Below are 22,370 nucleotides of genomic sequence, written 5' to 3'. Positions count from 1 at the left end.
TTTTTTAAAGGTGAAATAATTTTATTTATAAAATGTTTTGATTTCAAAAGTTAGCGAAATATGCTTCTTTTTGAACATATGTTTTATTTTGGCGGACAACTCATGAGATGTAGGTAAAATGAAGTATTCAAATAATGTTTACTATGCCGATATTTAAGACCGACATTTACTTATTTTACATAGTTATAAACAACCTCACTGATTGTGCGCTATCCGCTATGGCTGATGGAGGAGTCTGTTTACGCGATGGTCGAAGAATAAACCTACCACAAGCAAATGGTGATGAAAGTAAGTCTATTGCACAGCAACATTGACTAGTGCACGCATGTACATACTGTCGGAATATATTTGAACTACACATAGATGGTAAAGTATGCATATACTGTATTGGTGCGATTGCTATTTTAGTGCCGATGATTGATTTAGAGTTTGAGAGGCTGAAAAGAAGATTCGAACGTGGTATTCGTTGTCAATGGGATAGACTTTTGATACTAGATTGTCTCTATGAAAATTACCAGTGCACAACCGCATTGGGGATAATACAACAAGGTAAGCTAAAATGACGTAAAATGATTTAAAATCCACAAACTTACATCACTTAGTTCAACATACTTACTTACCGCAATGAAATCGGAACACTGTTACACTGCATTGAAAGTAAATTTATTGCAGAAAAAATAATGCTATTTTGTATAACTAAAATTATATTGTAATCATATTTTTTATTATATTGTTCAGCGTCAGGAACTTATAAGCAAATCTTTTATTAATTAGATATAACTTAAAAACTTATCTTATATCTCAACTGATAAAAGACAAATACTTTGTCATTTTTTTTTAATGAGTTTGTTTCTTGTTCAAAAATGGACGCCGTCGTTAACACAATTTACAAAATACATATTAATACTCATGTTTATTTATGACATTGAGAATTATCTTTTGATTTCATATAGAGCACGACGTGCTTATAAAATTCATGCATGCCGAATTCGAAAGCTTGGCCTCTGTCCTTCAAAAAACAGAAGACAGATATCAACTACGCATCGAACTTGATACTGAATTGTATCATTTGACAACAGGTATATATAAAATATTGACTATGAATGTTGACACAATTAGAGCTTTTGTAATCAGCTTTTGATCGCCGTGTGTTTTGCGCTGTGCGTCGTTAACATTTGCCTTGTTAACTCTGTTGAGTTTTTTTTCCAAGCTTCATTAAACCTGGTCAGATCAGAACATGTGTTTTTATGATATATCGGTCGTGTTCAAAAATGGTCCCGGTACTTTGAAAAACAGGGGGCGGGCAGTTTTCTAAATATGAAATAATTGAAAACTTGTCTAAAACTAACATTTTTAGTCCAAGCATTTTACTAAATAGGCCAGTTGAAAACAGGACAGCCTGTTGGTAGGGAAGTTTTGCGTTAACGGCTATATTGAAACCTGTTTAACACTCAAGAAATCGCTTTTCGCCACATCTTTCTGAAACTGTCTTAGGATTTTTTTAAATTATATATCAACTTAGTTCGAAAATTAATCTGGTCTGTTTGAACAATGTATTCACTTTGGGATGTGTTTGTTAAACATTTTACTTAGACTTTGTCCGCTGCATACATGGAAAAATGTAAGAGAACCGATTCTAAACTTTCAAGATAGGTAGATTTCGTGTAGGGGATGTGCAGTGCACACGAATTATAAATATTGCTTTCATATTTTAGAGTTTTTGCATTTTGTTAATTTATTACATTAAAGTTTATTCCCTGTATATCTTGAAAACTATGTCAACCTGAAATTTCGTAGAAAGATACTAATAGATACAAATCAGAAGAATTGCTATGCCAAATAAAAACGTCGCGCTTTAATATTTGCGCACTGAATTTTAATGCTGAAGATTTGTCCAGTAAATATTGTAACACTAGTATGAGGAATTAGGCTTGCATTGTTAGGAGATCAATTATGAAGTACCAATGACATCTGACAAAGGGTCATGCTAGTTCCAGTTGAAGTTTTAGGTTGTTTTTTTAAATAAATATTTTAAAAGCATTCGTACGCCAAACATTTCGAGCATTTTTTGTTAGAATAAAGAAACAACAATACAAATTCATTCTCAAATACATATGCAATATTTGCTTTGATATATACACTTTGTATAAGTCAAACACGTTTCGTCAACTCAAAAACAGAAAATCGTTACAATTCTACCGAGAATCTGTCCACACACATTAAAAAAAGCAAAACACTAACTAAAATATTGCACTTAAATTGATATGTGAAATAATTTTGGAATGAATGGGCAGACGCACCAGAAATTCTAACATACACGAGTAAACATTTTAAGGTGAAACATGTCCTGGCACTCTATGATTTTTTTTTTTTTTTTGTTTACGAAACTATGTATTTAAGTTTATTTACAAAATATATACTATTTGTTTTGTAAGAATAAAATGCCATGTAGATCCGGTAAAGATATACCTGCATATGTTTTAGCTCAAACATTAGCAACACACTTCATTCTAGAGCGTGCCACTGCGTCCATTTCTTCAGAAACAGGTATAAATTTAATTTTTTCACTTAATCTCGGAATCGCTCAGTTTAAGGCGATTGAGATCCACTTTTAAATTGATTTTTATTTTTTATCATTTCTTATTGTCTTGTCTTTGGTTGCACATGTAGGTAACAGCAGCAGATGTCAGCAGAGATTTGTGTCAATAGAGTCCACATAACTGACCGCTTTATATTTTATTTGTTAAAGCCTCTAATTGTCCACAAAGTGTGATCCAAATGTTCCACTGGGTTAAGTATGAACAGGACCTACGCACGGTAACATATTTTCATAAAAAATCGTAGTCCTAGTGTGCTCTATAGCTATTGTTAAAATTATCCCTTTGTGTCGAAAGAATCTACAATCCGTGGTTCCATCCAAACACAACTTACCAATCAAATGAAATATTTTTCATTTAATCCCATTATAATGTTTATCAGAAATGATAAAAATAGTATAAAATTAACAAAGAAAGCGAAAAAAACGCTGAACTATACGAATCGGCCATTTTGTCCTAGTTTACGACATCACTTGAGTCGCGGTAATAAGGTCAAACATGTTTAATAATGAACATGTTTACCATAACATAATTGAGGTTATTTTACACTAAATTTTCAAATTCATTACCATATTCATTGCAAAGGGATATAAATGTTTAAATGTTATAGTTTTTCACGTTTATTCATACATTTTATTGTTGTATTTGATTTAAAAGTGTTTGTTGTTCATTCTTCAGCAGAACAGTGAATGCACAAAAATGTGCTGTCTCTTCTCAGGACCCTCACATCACAGCAGTATGTCAAGTGGACCCAGTGTTGGCATTTGTCACACTGGCCCCATTTAATGATGAACAGTGTGTGTATGTCCTTCAGCTATGGAGGGGACGACCTGCAACATAGACAGCATATATCCGATTGATCCTCATCATCACCATCAGTTTCAGATTCAGCGTCTTTCCCATGCTGGTTGATCCGGTTGATTTGCAGTCCAGATGTTGTTGCCTTTGGGGATTACATGTTGTTTGATTATTTGGTTGCTTTGATTTAGGCATTTTCTCCATTTTCTTGGCGTTTTCTTCCAGCTGAATTTTCTTTTGATGTTGGAGTTTTATTTGTTCCATGTTTTCATCAGACATAAGACTTCCTTGTAATTTATATGGTGGTGTGAATGTTTTTCTTTGTTTTACAGTCACATTTGTTGTTATTGTTCTCCCCTCAAAGAAGTTTTGACTAATTTTACAAGTTGATGTATTGGCCTGGTTGTCTGGGTTTTCAGCACTTGTAATTTCTGCATTATCTCTTAGCATTTCTGGTGGATGTTTGTAGATGGACGATGGTGCTGTAGCTGTTGATGTGATCACATCGGGATTGAAGGGGTAAATTCCAGCCTTTCTGAAAGCACTCGTGATGCTGTCTGGGGAAAAAGCTCTATCGTATGGTCTTGCAGTCAACCGAGCCACTTCATACCTTGTGATGGACACCCCTGGGTTTGAATGCATGTATGCGTTGCACTCAGTATTGTAATGGTGTTTCGTGGGTCCAAACACACCAATATCAAGGGGCTGGGTGAGATGGCTAGAATGGGGTGGTAATACAAACAATACCATTGAATGTTCCTTAGCCTAATCAGTCAGGGTCAGTGACACATGTGATTTGTGATCCTCATACGGATCAATGTTGTTTGCTTGTCTAAGCCTTTACCAGTCCCGCATGGTTGGTGAAATGACCTTTCAGGTATCTTTCAAACAGGTCCCAAACATTAATGATCCATTTCAAACCCACGTTCAGTCATGCCTTCATGTGATCCAGTGGCAGCACCGTCCAGCAATTCATCGCACCATCTTTTCCATTGAAAAATGTAAAAGGGTGGTATGTGGTTGCCAAGAGCATTTGCAGCCCCAATGACAATCGTTCGGGCTGATGTTACTGCTTGAGGTTTGGTCTTGTTGCCGCATACTATTTTGGGTGGTTAATTTTCAGTTGAGAATCCAGACTCATCAATGTTAAAGCGGGTATATACGATTTTTATATGTGTTAAATTGTAATATATTGATACAAATATGGTATCATAACACTCAATATACAAGAAAAAATTTAAGACGAATTTCATAAAATGCAGCAAATACAAATTAGCGCCCCGAGCCGATTGTGACGAAGATAATTCGAACATATTTTCCTACAATAACCGATGCATTCGTCTTTTTAGTAAGTGTTCGTGTGTCGTATGAATCGATATCGCTGCAGGAATTTAAAATGAACCGTTTAACTAAATTTAGATTCACATCGTACATGCATTATATACATGCTGGCGAATTCGGCTGTACAGCCTTTTTCGATTTCAGAATTAAATATATGGCTTATTTCGCATTTTTCGACCCATGTTCTTCTTAACTTTTATTTTAGTCTATATTGAAATATATGTATAATACGTTTTTTACACATTTTATATTAATTAATAAATATTTGACAAGATCGTATATACCCGCTTTAAAAATTCTTTGTGGAGATGGCTTCAGATCATGTTCAGTGAAAATAGAATTTAACTCTTGAAAGTACTTGTCAATGTTTTCCTTGGTTGCAGACTCAGCCTTTGATAAAGAAAGACATTGGGGCTTAACAACTTTTAGCTCCTGGAGAGAAAAGAATACACCCAACCCTGGCTTAGATGTTCTTTTGCCTTTACAGGCTTCTGAAGAGACATGGCATGGTCCCATGCGGCATGCCATGTACTGAGTGTCCATTAGTGAGTAGCCATACCCGATGTCTGCCATGTATACAATATGGTCAACCAACTTCCTTTCTTCATCTTCTGTGAATAGTGTGTTTGCCCCATGATGACAGTCAATCGACACATTTTGTCTGGTTCTGTCCCTAAGTGTTGATTCAGGCACCTGATACACCCTGGCTGCACGATACACGGTCATCCCGGACAATGTAGCAGCATATGCACTTTGCAGTTTATATCTTTCATATGGCTTCTTTTGTCTCTGCATTGTTTCAATCTCTGAAAATAATCAAACAGATCTGGTTAATTATCTTTCATTGTTAACATTGTCAATACTTTTTTATTCAGTTTAAATGAAAGTGTTGAGCCTGACCTACCGGGTATTAACAAAACTGGTAGGGATTAATTTATGTTAACTGTTTTATACAGTTTGTTGTCTGACCTTATTGATACGGCAGACGAACTTGTAAACATTGATGAAAAGGTTAACGAGTACCGATTTTTTTCTGATTTTTTATTAAATTTTAATTAAAAACATATACATAACGAATAAAATGAACAAACTTACCTTTAATCTACTCATTTTCACCCAGGAAATAGTATTTCAATGAAAAACGAAAGTAAGTCAGCTTGTCGACAATGTAAACATCGGCTAGGTGGCGCACAACGAAATATCGCGAGACAAGTGATACCGAGAGACAAGTGATGTTGATATATCCTACAATATTTTGTAAATAAAGTTCACACATAAAAAATAATTTTCCTTATATCAATAGCCATAATTTCAAGCTAGATGTGGTCTGGTTACAGATTTAACAAGATACAAAATGCTCTATTTTGGTTTTTTTGCGGAACAATATAATTAATACATGTTTATTTACCAAGTTAGTGTTCGTTTGTCGTATGAATAGATATCGTTGCGGGAAATTATCAAAGCGCTGAAGGCACTTCAAATGTTCGCTCTTAGACTCAACTCAGTTTTCAAAATTATGTTATAGCTTTTTATTTCGCAAGTTTGACATGATCACAACCCATTCAAATTTATAAAGAGTGTGTCTTAAAGCACAGGTCGAGGTGTGAGTGCACTGTTTATCCTAATATTTATGTTATAGAGATAACTTAGACAAAATAACAACAATATGTCTCTTTTTTTTCACAATTGGTTGCCGCACTGGCAACCATCTTTAGAATTTGGGTTGCTTTGCTAAAAAAATAACAAGCCTATAATCACTTACATGTTGTGTTATGTGTATCTAATACTTTATCTATTTACTTAACATTATTTAGCAACAATTTTGCCCACATGACATACTTTTAATGCAGCATTTAGCCCCGTTTTCCCTGAAAGCAGCCAATATGTACATATTTTAATGATAAACATGCCAATGTCGTCCCACAAGCTGTTATAAACACTAGACTGGCCAATATCATCGCATAAGCTCTTAACCAGGGCTTTTCACCCTTATATAACAGAGGCCGAAATTCGGCTACTTCCCAATTAAAAATAAGGTCATTTTTTTCCCAAAATTGATAGAGGAATTTCCCAAAATGTTTTTTTACTTAGACATATTGGGCATCTCCCAAATTGAAAGCAATTAGCTCTAATTTGATTAAGAATGCACCACAATGCGTCTTTTAATACTTCTGCAAAATAAAAAAGACCCTGTTTCGAAAACTTTTAAAAACACAGTCTTCCCAAAATGAGTAGTTATCGCGCATGAAATTCACAAATTGTAAGGCTAGGGCCTCTTCCCAATTTTCTGATGAAAAGCCCTGTAAACCTATTGTTGCAATACAGGCTGTCAGCTGCAGTGCACCAGTCGTGAAGTATAACCAGGCAGTGGTTATCGTTCCTAGCGTAGCTAACAGCAGACTGACTTGCAGTTATCGTTCCTAGCGTAGCTAACACCAGCAAAACTGCCTCTCTACATTAGTTGTGAGCTAATGCTCACAATTAATAATGGAGTGTATTGTGCCAGAAAAAAACGAGCAATTTGTATCGCTCTCAATCTGTTACCATACCACATCTAGCGTTGAAATATTGGCTATTGCTATAAGGAACACGGATTTGTTATGGGTTAACTTAATTTTACGAAATATTCGTTGGTTATGAGTTTTTATGTTGCTTTAAATAATACCACTTTTTGTAAAAATGCTATTAATGATATTCGTAGACCTAGATGGTCAATTGAAAGTTAACTGATATCTTCTCAAACTGCATCGTCGAGTTTGACATACATGAATTTTTATGTGTTGTTTTTGTTCCATTGACGTGGTTATTTTTATTTTTGTCGTTGTTGTATTTGTTGTTTAAATTAAATACACTAATTAAACACGTATACATTATTCTATTGACGGTGGTCTTTGTATTATTTTACCAATTTAATACACTCGAATTATATGAGCAGTATTTAATTCTTAAACTTTATAAAGAGTGTAACATTATTCATGTTTGATTCATGTTATGTTTCCAGTTGCACATTTCCTCTTGAAAATGGAAGCTATAAGGGATCGTTTAAGTCGGAAAATGCAAGCGATGACTACCGGTATTGGGCGACACTAGTCAATGGTAAATAGTTACAAGTACTTAAAAAATAATCCTACATTTCTTAAGGCGCTAATTCATCAAATGATCTAAAATCGTTATAAAACTGAAGACAATCCCCCCCCCCGCTATTATTTTTCAAATTTAAAACATTAATGATCCATTGTTGAGAAAGTAAAAGACGTTGTAACATTCCTTTACACGTTTTTGTTGGTAGTTACCGATTTCGCAGGCTTCACAACTATACCACACTTGGCCAACTACCTCATGTATCTTTATGGTCTAGTCGCAGTAATGCGTCGAATGTTTGCAATACAGTCGATTGGTGTATAGCGGATTTTAGTGAGTAACGGATAGCTTTAACGTTTTTTGCAAAATACTATTATTTATGTTAAGTTTATAGTTTTCTATGTATTGAATACAAAAAGCCTATCATTGTCAAGTCGATTAATGTTTTTGTTGATGTTTGTCAATGTTTACAACTGTTTCTTTTTTCGGAGGCAAAAAAAGGTCACGTTATGTACGCACCGTTTTTGTGACGACAGGAAAAGTGCAGACAAATGGTTTCTTGAATTTTGCAGATTTTGTTTGGTAAACATAATGTTCATTGATGTAATATTTTAGTATTATGTGTCCTTTACAAAAGTAAGAATGCTCAGAAACCAAATTGATGCGCACCATATAAAATAAGCATGAAAGCTGCAACTCGGGATTTAGTGAATAACGGACATATGGTGACCCATATTTAGGAATGTGGGGATTGTCTCAAAATAAATATAAACTCAATTGAAGTTGTCCAATACACATGTGGTTAGCGTGTGGCTATGATAGTAATAAGTGAAAACATCATTTTTAATGAAAAATAATCAAAGTATAATGGAAAATCGATTTCTCGGAAAACATTTTTTCCACTATCAAATCTATATATAGATTCAACTCAAAATGACGCGAATAAAGGGTGCATCGCTTTGAACAGCCATTACTTCATCAATTGTGCAGCAATTTCCACGAACTTGGTCTTATTAAACGCAGAAATGAATTTCCTTTCTGGAAATGTACATATATTGCAATTATTTTTACATATGCAGTGTCAAATTTCAAGAAATAACACGTTACACATGTAATCCGATAGAAACCTAAGCAATTCGGTAATGGCTGAATCAGTGTACCATGAAATTCGCGCTGTAAACACATAATATTTTTCGGAAATTTAAAACCGCTGGCATGTTTCAATAGGAAAGACATGTGTCTATCTAGGTTTAATGGTTTAATTACTGAATGCATGGTTTTTACGTTGAAATGAGCCTCGAAGTCCTTAGCTATCCGTTATACACCAATCAACTGTAGTTTTGCATTGTTAAGTGCTCAACCAATTCCTTAACAAAAGACCAAGAAAAAATAAGTCTATGAGTATTATTTTTACATTTTTAAAACTGTAAATGCTGTAAAAGATTAAGGTAAGCATTGCATTTTGCACATATACATGTATTCACGCCCCTCTTAATTTCTAACGATTTGTTAAGGACATACACTGTTGCTTGTACTATCTATAATCAACACTTACCGGTAAGTGTTATTATTGGATCTAAGCCTATTCTCTATTTATAAGTATAGGATTAAATAAGTGGATGAGGAGTTCAAGGTTGTAATCTCTGTGTTTTGTCACATTTGTCCACAACGGAGACCGATGATATTTTCAGGTGTTAAAGATGGTCAGTTTTCACAAACACGTGTCGCTAATGTGAAGTGAATGAATTTCAACTGCTACTACGGAATACCGTTATTAACAACGCGGTTACACATTAAAATCAAGAGGGCGACAATGCGATAGAACGATGGCGACAATGCGATAGTATGATGGCTACAATGCGCTAGTACGATGGCGACAATGCGATAGTACGATGGCGACAATGCGACAACGCGATAATACGATGACGACAATACGACAGTGCGACAATACGATGGCAACAGTGCTATAGTACGATGGCGACAATGCGATAATACAATGACGACAGTACGATAACGCGATAGTACGATGGCGACATTGCGATAGTCATATGGTACTGTCGCCATCGTACCATCGCATTGTCGCCATCGTACTATCGCGTTATTGTACTGTCGTCATCGTATTATCGCATTGTCGCCATCGTACTATTGCACTGTCGCCATCGTATTGTCGCACTATCGCATTGTCGTCTGTTGCCTTTCGGTACTTATGCGCACATCGTATTTTTTTCCTTACGAAATACCGTTAGGGCCATCGTGGTTACACATTAAAATCAAGAGGGCGACAATGCGCTAGTGCGATTGTACAATGGCGACAACGCGATAGTGCGATGGCGACAATGCGATAGAACGATGGTGACAATGCGAAAGTACGATGGCGACAATGCGACAACGCGATAGTGCGATGACGACAATGCGACAGTGCGACAATACGATGACGACAGTGCGATAGTACGATGGCGACAATGCGACATCGCGATAGTAGTGCTATCGTACTATCGCATTGTCGCCATCGAACTATCGCATTGTCGCCATCGTACTATCGCATTGTCGCCATCGTACTATCGCACTATCGCATTGTCGCCCTCTGGACTTTAATGGGTATCCACGATGGCACTTACGGTATTCCGTATACAACCTTCAAAATATGTTTGTTAATATCAATGACATTGTATGCTGTTAAGCTGTCGAGCTCGTCTTAAGTATGTGAAATCATGTCAAAAACATACAATTAACTAATATCATGAGCGAATTATACGTTGATAATATTAGTCATGTTGATTATATTGTTAATATTTGGTAGACTTTTGGTGTAGAAGACTTTGAATACGTCGTTAGTCGTCGGTCTTCATGATCTTATCCAAGTGTGCTCAATTGTGTATGGCCATGTTTGTTATAAATGGAGTGACCGTATTAAGCATTATGATTTCCTTTCGGAAACGGATTATGTACCTTTCCTTTAGACCTGTTAACACACTAATATGCCTAAATACATTGTGACTATGTTTTCATTAAAAATAAACCAAATACTAACAACATAAATGTTTTATCTATATAAATCTTGACAATCAAATTTATCTCAAAAGCATTGTCTACGTCTTGGTTTGTACTTTGAATGATTATGTTGACCTTGACCACTTATTTGTGTTGTTTTTGCTCTCTGAATAATTATTTGTAAGATTGTATTTTTTAATCTTGAATATGTTTAATTTTATATGCTATATGCTTTCCATTCGTGTGTAACTTATATAGAGATAGTTAGTTGTCGAGCATCTTAATGTTTATGCTAGTATGAGGTTTACAAGTTTAAAGTTATTAAAATTGTTAATATATAGCAAAAGATGGAGCAATTCACTTATATAGTTTATATATGAAACGATTATGTTAGATATGAAACTATTATAAACTTTCAATTAGATTCATGAATATGTTAAAGATTTAAAATTTTAAATATAGTTTAAAATTACTGATTACTCTCTGTGCGCGAAAATGATTTTTAGTACACTGTTATTGTCCCCTACCGGTGAAACTTATGTTGTGGGCTCCGTCTGTCAGTCTGTCTGTCACACTTTTCTGGATCCTGCGATAACTTTAAAAGTTCTTCATATTTTTGCACGAAACTTGTAACATTGATAGATGGAAATATCGAGATTATGCACGTTATTTCATTTTGTTCCTACATCAAGAATTAGGGTTGCTATGGCAACAAATATATTTTAAAAAATAAATAAAAATTCTGACAATGGTGGAGTTTCACCGTTAGGGGACAATATTGCTTGGCAATCTCTTGTTTTACTTTCTAATTACTATGTTTCAATAATGAATGTTTTTATGGTTGAATTTGGATAACATTTTGTATTATGGACTGACTGAACGCGTGTGTTTGATGACCAAGTAAAGTCTTTGCTTTTGTAATTTCCGTCTGCCTATGATTTATCTGAAATTGAAATATTTCAAGGAAATACATATTTTGTTTGTTAAACAGAGTTTAAAGATAGTTATTTTAACGTGTCTTAAATGTTACTTGTACACGTTTAAAACATGGACAGTATCGTGTTAATGAAACTCCTCTGTTAATTATAAAACACTATGAAATGTTATATATTCATAAATATATTATATTTTCTTTTTATTTTACATGCACATTACATTATTAGCAAAACTTCATTAATTTGTTTTTTTTTTAAATTCCGCTCCAGTGATATTTTTTATTTGATTTGAACTAAATGATTATTATGTTGCAATTCCATGTTGATATAATTCCAGAAGAGTACATTCCCTCAGTATGTTTGTATTTGAAAAAAAACTGTAGAGTGATAGGTTATTGATTAGATAAGTCTTTTGACAAAAAAGAATTGTATTAATTCTGAGGAGATTTATTGATATTATAAAAAATATTGATGCATCTATGATATCGGTTTTACATATATAATAATTATAAAATGCCAAACTAATTTACCAAAATGTATAATGTTGTCAGAATATGTGCCATAGTATTTATACCAAAGACATATATGTTGTGAATCGGTACATAGTACAAAGTATCGACTTTTTATGAAACCATATAAAACAATTATGTTGCAAATGTTGTAAATATGTGAATCTGTTAATGTTTTCTACATTGGTTATAATTGTTGATAGTATACATGTATATATTTTGTATATATTTTAAAAGCATAAATAATATTGTTTTATAATTTCACCGCCGGTTTCACCGTAGAGGACTATACGTTAATAATCCGACCGACATAATTACAGTATATGTCTTTCCTGCCGTCCATCCGTCCGTCTGTAAAACTGGATCCTGATTTTCTTATGTACCGTAGATAATCTGATGAAACTTTATATACTAAGAAAGGGCAATGTTAGGATTATTCACGACCTCTTTTTGCAGTAGAGCACATTCAGCTGTACATTTTTTCTGTTTGTTTGTTCTGCTAATATTTTCTGTTTGTTTAGGCGTCATTTCCTTCCTCTGTTCAAACGTATGTTTGCCTGTCCGAAGGAAAAATATCAAATAACTAGAAAAAGTATATATTAATGAACTTATTTTTGGTTCGCAGAAAGTGCCGACGATTCCTTGACGAAAATTGATATACTTAAAACCGACTGGGGGGAAATGGTAGCCCTACCGGCTTTCACTAGATGCGAAATGTCATATTACTGTTACTAAAATAGAACACATTAATATTATTACTACTCAACAAATACATATGTTATAATCAGATACTTGGTTTACAAATTTGACTGTTCGTTTTTGTTCATCTGTCGATCCTTTCCTCTGGTCAACCATCCGTCCTCAACAAACGAAATAACTCGGAAAGTACATTGAATAAGAATCGTGGTATACATAATCATAAATGCTGAGATGATTATGCATGACACTTCATTTCTGCTGATGTAAAATGTCAGGTGACTATTACTTAATATACAGTAACGCAAAATAATAAAATCCATACAACCATAAGGTATATTAATAAATCTTGCTATCCCCATGAAAAGCATTGTGGCGGTAATATGCACAATCTCCCGCTACATGTGATTCAAGTAGGACACGTTTAAGTTACTGGCATTTTCTGGTATCATCGCATACACAAGGGTCAAGGGCCGTGTTGAAACGTTGTGTTACACTGTAAATATGTTAAAAACGGACGTTAATATATTTTTTCGAAAACAATTTACGTGTCACAGATTTATATATATTTATTTTTATTTATATATAGGCTGACACAATGACATTTTTTTTTAGTATGACAGCGATAAGAAAAATATTTAATGATGAACCACGTTTTTGTTTCGCCGATTAACCAGATAACCTATGCAAAGTCGGAGTTGGCGAAATTGACCGCAGTGATTTGAGTGAAATACTGTTGAAAAAGTAAAATCTAACAAAACATAATTAGTGCACCGCAGGTCAATAGATATTACGATAATAAATGGTAACAAATATTAATACTGCTGTGCTAAATGGGAATGGATTTAATTATAAAACCTCACACGTAAACATATGAAGGGTGATATGAATTTTAATTGAAATGGGTTTTCATCAGATCGGTAGGGAACTCGTGTCTGCAAACATACAACAAAATGGATCTAAAAAGTGTAGGCACATTTTTTTTTTTACATAAGTGTGACTTTAAAATTATGACATGAATGTTGTATGTGGTAATAAACGTAAAAAACGTAAATTAATTATTAAACACACACATATCATGTGTTTATGTATATAGGTGGCTTGATTAAAACACGATTATCCTATGATGCTTTTTGAAGCTTCGGACAGGTTACTGTTTTTCACTGTTATCATTCAATGAAGAGGCCGTTTACAACTGTTTTTCTGTACGTCCTGTGCAAATTAACAGCTATTTATGGAAGCTAGAATCTCCGGACAGTACATCGGTATAATTTACAATCTTTATTACTTATCCAGGATACTAATTTGCTGACAAAGTGTCACTGACCGAAAACTCGTTTGGTAGCATATGATACTTGAACTTTGCAATACTTGTTCGATTAGAAAACTTTGATGGCAATACAAATGTTAAAATTGGATTTGTTGGAAAAATAACAGCAGGTGTGTGCGACCGTGGAACACACGATTTTGATGATATATCCGGTCTTAGAATGGCTAAGGTTACTTATAACTCGACCGGATATACACGGGCTTAGCACTGCGATTAAATGACTCAATTTTAAGTTTTATTTTAATAAGAAAAAATACATGACCCGACACAAATGTTAAAGCCAAAACGGAACTCAATTTAATTTAAATGGAACCGAAAAGAGTTACTAGTATAAAAATCTGGTTTACATATATGTGTTCATTATTTTATAAGTCCATATTCTGATATTGGCTTTAAGCTGTTTCTGTTAGTTTGATAATAACGTTGTCAAAAATGCATACTTACAATGTAGTAGATTCAATAAAAAGCAAAGTAGGAGTATTATTTAGAGATGGGTATGAATTTTATAAAATCCTTAATTATTCATCTCGATATAACTTCAACCTTATAAAGCAATCAATCTTTGCTCGTAAATTGTATTTGTTAATTTTAATTGAATATACTTGGATATTTGATACATTTATAAACCACTTTTGACTATTTAAGGAATAAAATAATAAAAAATATTTAAAAAAAATAGAATTTTGTTGCATATACATGTATGTCTTTCCTGTATGGACTGCGTTTAAACTCTAACTCTATAGTGGTTGCGTTTTCACCTATATCTCAATCACCTGGAAAGCGGCGTTGTATACCCCTAAAACCACAAACTGCATTCTGCAGCCTATATGTGTATTTCAAAGTTAATGAGGTCATTTCGTGCCTGAGGCAACATAATGTGAGGACCTGGAGTGTGTCCCAGCATTCCTACCTAACGTAATAGACACACGAAAGGTTGGACGACATTTGGAACTTTAGTAACCGATATTTAACTGCTAAACGACATTCCATTTCGGTGCGGTATTTTTTGCGGGTGAGGGCGGAGTACTCAGAGGAAACTCCACCGGTCCGGTATGGTGACTTGCAGCAAAACCCACATAGTAATATTCCCATGTTTCGACACAGGCAGCAAGATTATGAAGACATATTAGGTTTGACCTTTAAGAATGACATTGACCTCCGATCAAATGTGCCGCGGATGATAAGTCGTTAACACACCTTGATTACTAGTCACGATATTTTAATTAAACGAGCCCTTTATTTAATCACGCTACATTTTTATTGCTGCATTACAGCAAACCGGGATAATTTGACGCTTTACCAATGTGATCTTTATCTTCGATATCGCACATGTAGAAAGTACGCCACCCGCCATCTCCACATTCTTCTGAAGTTGGTCAATCTGTTTAAAAAGCGCTAGGTACGTTGATTCGGTTAAAATGATCTTCGATCAAATTTGTCGCGAATGACAAGCCGTTGACTCAAGGTGATCATTTTGTCAAGATATTTTAATTGAAAGTGTCCATAATTTGATACAAATTCGGACAAGCTGCATTACAGCCTCATTCGACCCTTGACCTGTGAGACCTTAACCATATGTAGGACACAGGAAGGCAGTCAGCGGGACCCATCGTCCCCACATGCTGATAAAGTATGGCAATTTATTCTCAAACGGCAAGATACATGATCGGGTTACATGTCGTAAAGATCAGAAGGATGCAAGTGCGCACAGGATTAACGGATTAATACAATTAATGTTAAATGTCATTCCCTTTGTCCCTGTGAGGGCATTTTGGTACCGATATACAATTTAGTTTTATACTACTTTATTATTAAGTTTTGTTCCCTGATAACTCTTTGAAAGATATAGTCATCGGTCCATCTGTGCATCACTCTTCTTCCGCGATTATATAGACCATATGTGTCGCGTTCTGAGAAAACTGGGTATAATGCCTGTGCGTAAAGTGTCGTCCCAGATTAGCCCGTGCAGTCCGCACAGGCTTATCAGGGACGACACTTTCCGCCTAACCAAGATTTTCGGTAAGAAGGGACTTCCTTTGAACGAAAAATACCAACAAGCGGAAAGTGTCGTCCCTGATTAGCCTGTGCGGACTTCACAGGCTAATCTGGGACAACACTTTACGCACATGCATAATGCTCAGTTTTCTCAGAACGCGACTCATATTTATGAATGGAGAGAAGCATCATCATCGCCGTAATGCATTGAATGTAGGTGTCCGCGCGACTATTAACTTGTATTAACAACTAGATTATAGCTGTTATAGGGTTTCAACGTTTTTTGGAAAACTGCCCAAACCTTTGTTACAAACAACGCTGACGCTTATATATGTATCAATGGTTGATTTTATTATTGATGATATGGTGAGCTCGTTTTTTACCGTCATATCATTGCGGTATTCTAAATTACACAACAAAAAACAGTTCTTAGTAGGAGAAGTAATGATTTTTCGGATAAACAATTGTATATTTTGTATCCCCACAGGGCTAACATGGAAGCCAAAGACTATGTTGATCATATACTATTTACATCTCAAAGTCAAACATTTTGTGAAAATGTTGGTTTTATTTCCCAGAATGCGAGTGGATTTCAGGAGTCTGTAGATAGGACACCGGGTAGTTGCAATAATTCAACTATCAGCTTTATAACCCAATAAGTTGCTGATAGTTGCAATGCGCTCTCTCTTGGCAATGGGTGCAAAATGTTATCAACAATGCAAGGGTTAAGGAACACTGAAACTGCAAGAACTTATTAAAGTTTACCTATCTAAACGACAAACTCATCCAAATGGTACCATTAAAGCAAGAAATAATTGATTTTATTGACTTAGGTTTTGTTTTGTACGCTGTATCCGCCATATTGGAAAATTGACCCAATATTGGTAAGGTCGCAGTACACCAATATTTTGCACGTTGAGTTATGTGCTCCAGCCTATAAAGTCGATAATGATGTGGTATTCGATACAGAATAAACTGTTTCAGATTTAAACATAAACATGTCAGCGAGAAAAGTGTATTGAAACATCGTCGTGTTTTTATAGGGTGCATGCAAAGGATGACATCCGTAGGTTGCCATTCAGGTAAATTTAACATGTTTATGAAGTTTATTCATTATTTTCCTCAATTTGTCTCGAACGACGTCTGTTTAGTGAAGCGCACGGATTCGCTGCGCTGAACTGCACCCATGTTTATGAAGGGGTGCATATGGACTGCCAGAGCCGCCATAGCAAAAATTATCAAAGGCTCTGGGAGTCCGTATATATGGACTAGGACACCAGGCAGGAAACGTTCAGCGAGTGCCAGTGATTCGACTGATACTGTAATAATTAGCAAGAAAGTGAGGAGTGGTGGTGATAGTCCAGGAGATATAACAACTGACAGACTGGCGGATGCTAGAAGAACGCTATATGGCAAAACACCAGCCAAGGTAAATAATGGTCATGTAACTGCTACAGCTGGTTCTAGTACGGAAAATATAACTTATCAGTCGGTAGGCTCCCAGCCTGTCGATGGAATTGCTATGCTATTAAAGAAACTTGATAGTGTGGTAGTAGAGATTCAAAATGTGAGTTCTAGCCTCTCGAGTAGAATTGACAAATTAAAGGCAGAGATTGAAAGAAAATTGACTGATAAAATATCACAAATCCTGGATAAGCGTGTCACTAACGAGTTCAAACGAGTAAATACATCACTGGATGAGAGATTGGATACGTTCAGAGCAGACTTCCAGAGTGAAATTGACACTATCAGTAGTAAGATTAATTCAGTAGCAGATACCGTGCAGCAGATTGAAACTGTGTTAACTCTACAAATACTAAAAGTTGTAATATTGAGGAGGGGAGAGCACTCAATTTAGTTATCCGTAAATTGAGAGAGACTGAAAAAGAAAATATTGTTGACACCGTGAATTCGTTGATAAGAAACCAGATAAAAGTTGACAATGTCACTGTACCATCAGCCCGTAGAGTCGAAAATCATGAGAATAATACATCATCTGTGCCAGGGGTAGTTATCGCCTCATTTAGAAATGCCAGCGATCATGCAAAGGTGTTGAAAGCAAAATCTAACCTGAGACATACACCGTTTCACGAGGTTTTTATTCATCAGGACCAATCCAAAGAAGAAAGGCTTGCTGCAACAAACTTTCGTGCCTTTAAGCAGGCAATTAAAAGAGGTGGAAGCCTGTCCGTAAGAGGAAATCGCGTGTTTCATAAAGACCATAGTCATAGTGATCATCGCGATAATAGTTCACAAAATGACGGGCGCAAAAATAATAATTCTGGTAACAATAGTGGTGCTTATAATAATGACAACCGCGGTGAAAGAGATAGTGCTAATAATGCTGGCACTTCGTGGTCAGCTCGACGTGGTGGAAACAATGGTGGACAATGCGGTCAGGGCCCAAGGGGAAGAGGTCAAGCCAGAGGTCGCGGTAACCAGCAACGTGGACGTTGGCAACACAGTAGATAGGCCAAAATAGGCTTTTGGAACGTTAATGGTTGGAGTACTGTACAAAATAGTGATAATTGTTATGTTAGGGAACAATGTGCTTTTTATCTCGATTTTGATATTTTAGGCATTGCAGAATCTCACCATGTTAATAATGATGTAATACATTTATCAGGCTACTCCTGGTTTGGAAATAATAGGAAAAATATTCATGTTAATGCACGTTCGGGATCAGGGGGTGTTGGTTTTCTTATTAAAGAAGAGTTGCTTAACATTTTGATATAAGTATTGCTGATGACAGTTATGATGGTATTTTATGGTTAAAATTTGTTAGTAAAATTTAAGATGATAAATTGTATGCCTGTGTATGCTACTTGCCACCGTTTAATTCGTCTAGACAGACTGATGTTCAGGATTGTTATGATAACCTTTTAGCTGGCATCTATAAGTTCCAGACAGATGGTTTACTATTTATATGTGGTGATTTAAATAGTCGTATTGGTGATAACTTTGATTTCATTGTTGGAGTTGATAACTTACCAGAAAGAAATATTGTTGATTATAAGTCAAATATGTATGGTGATTGTCTTATTGATTTTCTTATTGACAGTAACATGTGTGTCTTAAATGGTAGAAATAGTGATAACAACGATTTTACATCTGTTTCTACAAAGGGATGTTCTGTAGTGGACTACTGTTTGGTTCAACACGAGTATTTGCATAGATTTTCTAATTTCACAGTCAAAAGGTCCAGCGAGCTTATTGCAGAAATAAATACTGTGAATGATCTGTCGGCCGTGTCTATTCCAGATCACTCGGTATTATCGTGGACTGTGCAGTTGGGGAATTTTTGTGAAATCTCTGTAGATGATAAATTTGATTTAAAGTGTATTCCTGAAAATTTTATGTGTTCAAATAATATTGTAAATAGTATTCACCAGTGTATTTTTAAACTAGAACAGAGTCTACAAGAAATACATGATGTAGACACTGCATATGCAGATATTTGTCATAATATTTGGCAAGAAATGTATTGTAAAATCCCATTTAAATCTATTACTGTTGATGGTAGAACATCTAATAAGAAAAGAAAAATAGGGAAGCCTTGGTGAAATAATAACTTATCTTGCCTTTGGAATACCGTTAGTGAAGCTGAACGTAATTGGCTAAAATGTAATGGTCGTGCTGAAAAATCAGTACTGAAGTCTCAGTTCTTTACTGCACGTAAGAGTTTTGATAAAGCCGTACAACAAAGCAAACGTCAATACTGGGTAGGCTTACAGAATGAGTTACTGTCAAATTGCAAAAATAACCAGACTGAATTCTGGAAAACCATTGGCAGGGTAGGGGTTTCACAATCAAGGAGTAAGCGCATACCGATGGACGTTATGACAGAAAATGGTGTATCAAATGATGTCAATATTGTTCTTGAAAAATGGAAGAATGGTTTCAGTCATCTTCTTAATAGACCTACCTGTAATAATGTGAGTAGCATTGACAATGTTTTATAAAATGTTAATCCTTTGAATAGTGAAACAGAGATTTTAAACAATAATATATCTGTTGAAGAAGTTTTTAAAGCTGTCAATCAGGCTAAAAATGAAAACGCCTGGGGTTGTGATAATATACCTATGGAAATATTGAAAAATGACTGTTTTGTATCGTTTCTTCATATTTTGTATAATATTTGTTTTTCAAAGGGAATTATTCCGTCAGAATGGAGTAAGATAATAATAAGCCTCATTCCAAAATCAAGTACTGTTGATCCGAGAGATCCGATGTCATATAGGGGTTTATCGTTGTCTTGCACCATGTATAAGATATATTGTACAATATTAAATGACCGTTTGTCAGAATGGGCAGAATCAAATGATATACTCTGCGACGAGCAAAATGGCTTTAGAAAAGGCCGCAGTACCATTGATCATGTGTCATCTTTAACTAATATCATAGAAACTAGAAAGAAAAATAAGTTAGCAACATTTTGTGCATTCATAGATTTTCGTAAGGCGTATGATTTTATTGACAGATCACTTTTGTGGAACAAATTAAATAGTAAATGTGTTCAGGCTAATATGTTACACGCAATACAGTCGTTGTATAATTCAGTCTTGTCCTGTGTAAGAATAAAATTAATGGTCTTACAACGGAATGGTTCAATGTAAACTGTGGACTCAGACAGGGCTATTCGTTATCACCTTTACTTTTTAAACTGTTCATAAATGATCTAGTAGATGAAATTTAAGCGGTTGGAAAAGGAATTGACATAGATAATGATAAGATCTCCATATTACTGTTTGCAGATGATATTGTACTCATTGCTGAATCTGAAAATGATCCTCAACTTCTTTTAAATGTGTTAGCAAACTGGTGTAAATCAAACTCTATGATAGTCAACCATATGAAAAGCAATATTGTTCATTTTAGGCCTCAATCCGTATGTAGAACTTCATTTGATTTTACATGTGGTGAGCATAGTCTTAAAATAGTTAAACACTATACCTACCTGGGTCTGTTAATTGATGAGTTTCTAGATTATAATAAGACTTCTAAGTGTATAGCCCAGAGTGCAGGTAGAGCATTGGGGTTAATTATTGCCAAATCTAAATCATTGGGATCCATGTCATATGATGTTTTTATTAAGCTGTATGATTCAATGGTTTGGCCAGTCATATATTATGATGCTTCTATTTGGAGTAACAGGTCCTTTTCCTGCATAGATGCCATACAGAATAGGACAATGCGTTACTATCTTGGGGTAGGACGGTATACACCTACGGCAGCTCTATATGGAGAGTTAGCATGGCAACCCCCACATGTAAAACAGTGGAGATCTGTATGCCTACAGTGGCATAGATTTATTAGAATGGATGTTAACAGAGTTAATTATAAGGTATTTTCTGCAAGTTTAATGAAAAGTAACACTAGATGCAAGAATTGGCAATTCATGTTTAATACATATATGGAAAAGTTGGACTTAGTAGAATATGCACGTACCTGTTTAACAGTATCGTCAAAGTCATTTTGTGAAAAAGTTGTTCTTAAATCTATGTCAATGTTTGTGGATGAATGGAGAGCTAAACTTGATAGAAATGTTGGTCGAAATGGTAATAGTGGTAATAAATTAACAACATATAAATTGTTGAAAAACGACTACAAAACAGAGCACTATTGTAAAATATTTTTTCCCCGTAAGCATAAGTCTGCACTAGCTAAATTCAGATTTGGAGTAACACCAATAAAGCTTGAAACTGGTAGATATGAATATATTTCTGTTGACAGAAGAATTTGTCCAATATGTAAAACTGCAGTTGAATGTGAAAAACATGTATTACTATCATGCAACGCATATGAACATATAAGAACTCCATTGGTGAAGGATGACCTTGACCTTGAAAGATGACCTTGACCTTGAACTTTCAACACTCAAAATGTGCAGCTGCATGAGAACACCACTTTGAATTAATTCTTTTTGACCTTGAAGGATGACCTTGACCTTGAAGGATGACCTTGACCTTGAACTTCCATTTGGTATGTCAGGTAAGAGTTGTTTTGTCAAAGTATCAATCGAATCGAATCATAAATAAAGAAGTTATGGTAATTTTAGCAAAATTAAATAATTTGACCTTGAGAGTCACGGTCATTC

The 22,370-nt window shown here is 35.0% G+C and overlaps 1 protein-coding gene across 1 annotated transcript; it reads left to right on the top strand.

Moving 5' to 3' along the window:
- Positions 1-194: 194 nt before the first annotated feature.
- On the top strand, positions 195-9,833 carry LOC127867183 (uncharacterized). The gene is made up of 6 exons (XM_052408234.1): positions 195-288; positions 409-549; positions 954-1,079; positions 2,485-2,547; positions 7,738-7,832; positions 9,509-9,833. Exons 1-5 carry the CDS (start codon positions 219-221, stop codon positions 7,824-7,826), a joined length of 489 nt encoding a protein of 162 aa, XP_052264194.1. The 5' UTR covers positions 195-218; the 3' UTR covers positions 7,827-7,832; positions 9,509-9,833.
- Positions 9,834-22,370: the final 12,537 nt, after the last annotated feature.

Source organism: Dreissena polymorpha, chromosome 2 (assembly GCF_020536995.1).
Source record: "Dreissena polymorpha isolate Duluth1 chromosome 2, UMN_Dpol_1.0, whole genome shotgun sequence".
NCBI lineage: Eukaryota > Metazoa > Mollusca > Bivalvia > Myida > Dreissenidae > Dreissena > Dreissena polymorpha.
Note: the sequence above shows the minus strand (reverse complement) of the source record. Positions and strands in the feature narration are given on the sequence as shown.

Excerpts from the sequence above, each read along its gene's own strand:
- LOC127867183 (XM_052408234.1), top strand. The coding sequence starts at position 219 with ATGGCTGATGGAGGAGTCTGTTTACGCGATGGTCGAAGAATAAACCTA. Across the intron at positions 289-408 it reads ACAAGCAAATGGTGATGAAA|TGCCGATGATTGATTTAGAG; the intron begins GTAAGTCTATTG and ends TTGCTATTTTAG. Across the intron at positions 550-953 it reads ATTGGGGATAATACAACAAG|AGCACGACGTGCTTATAAAA; the intron begins GTAAGCTAAAAT and ends GATTTCATATAG.